We start from the raw sequence: 947 nt of genomic DNA, 5'->3' as shown, positions 1-947 counted from the left end.
TCACCCATTCCCAGTGGATCCCAATTGACCCCCCCCCCATTCCAATGGATCCCCCATTCCAGATGGATCCCCCATTCCCAATGGATCCCACTGGATCCACCATTCCCAATGGATCCCCATTCCCAGTGGATCCCAATGGATCCCACTATTCCGGATGGATCCCCATTCCCAGTGGATCCCAAAGGATTCCCCCATTCCCAATGGATCCAATGGATCCCAATGGATCCTCCATTCCAAATGGATCCCAATGAATCCCGATTGATTCCCCCATTCCTGATGGATCCCAATGGATTCCCCCATTCCCAATGGATCCCCAATTCCCGATGGATCCCAATGGTTTCACCCATTGCCAGTGGATCCCAATTGACCCCCCCATTCCAATGTCTCCCCCATTCCCAATGGATCCCCCATTCCCAGTGGATCCCAATGGATCCCTCCATTCCCAGTGGATCCCACCATTCCCAGTGGATCCTCCATTCCCGATGTCTCCCCCATTCCCGATGGATCCCAATGGATCCCCATTCCCGATGGATCCTCCATTCCCGGTGGATCCTCCATTCCCAGTGGATCCCAGCGGATCCTCATTCCCAATGGACCCCGATGGATCCCAATTCCCAACAGATCCCCAATTCCCAACAGATCCCCAATTCCCGATGGATTCCCCCATTCCCGATGGATCCCAATGGATCCCGATGGATCCCAATGGATCCCCCCCTTTCCCAGGAAAAGTCCAACCCAGACTCGGAGTTCACGCAGGAGAACCTGGAGCTCACCACCCTCAACCTCTTCTTCGCCGGCACCGAAACCGTGAGCTCAACACTCAGGTTCGGCCTCCTCTTCCTCATGAGGAACCCACACATCCAGGGTGAGACCCCTGACCCCAAATGGGGACCCCTGACCCACCCCTGGGGGTGCTGACCCCAAAACAGGGACCCTGAGACCCCAAA

The 947-nt window shown here is 56.1% G+C and overlaps 1 protein-coding gene across 1 annotated transcript in view; it reads left to right on the top strand.

Moving 5' to 3' along the window:
- The window catches only part of LOC113963000 (cytochrome P450 2A11-like), a 2,172-nt gene extending 1,254 nt beyond the window's left edge, over positions 1-918 (top strand). Inside the window, exon 2 of the mRNA XM_027673794.1 lies at positions 724-918. Within this exon, the coding sequence (XP_027529595.1) occupies positions 724-918 (195 nt within the window). The remainder of the gene's footprint in view (positions 1-723) is intronic.
- Positions 919-947: the final 29 nt, after the last annotated feature.

Source organism: Neopelma chrysocephalum, unplaced genomic scaffold, assembly GCF_003984885.1.
Source record: "Neopelma chrysocephalum unplaced genomic scaffold, ASM398488v2 Primary Assembly neopelma1_187142, whole genome shotgun sequence".
Taxonomy (NCBI): Eukaryota; Metazoa; Chordata; class Aves; order Passeriformes; family Pipridae; genus Neopelma; species Neopelma chrysocephalum.
Note: the sequence above shows the minus strand (reverse complement) of the source record. Positions and strands in the feature narration are given on the sequence as shown.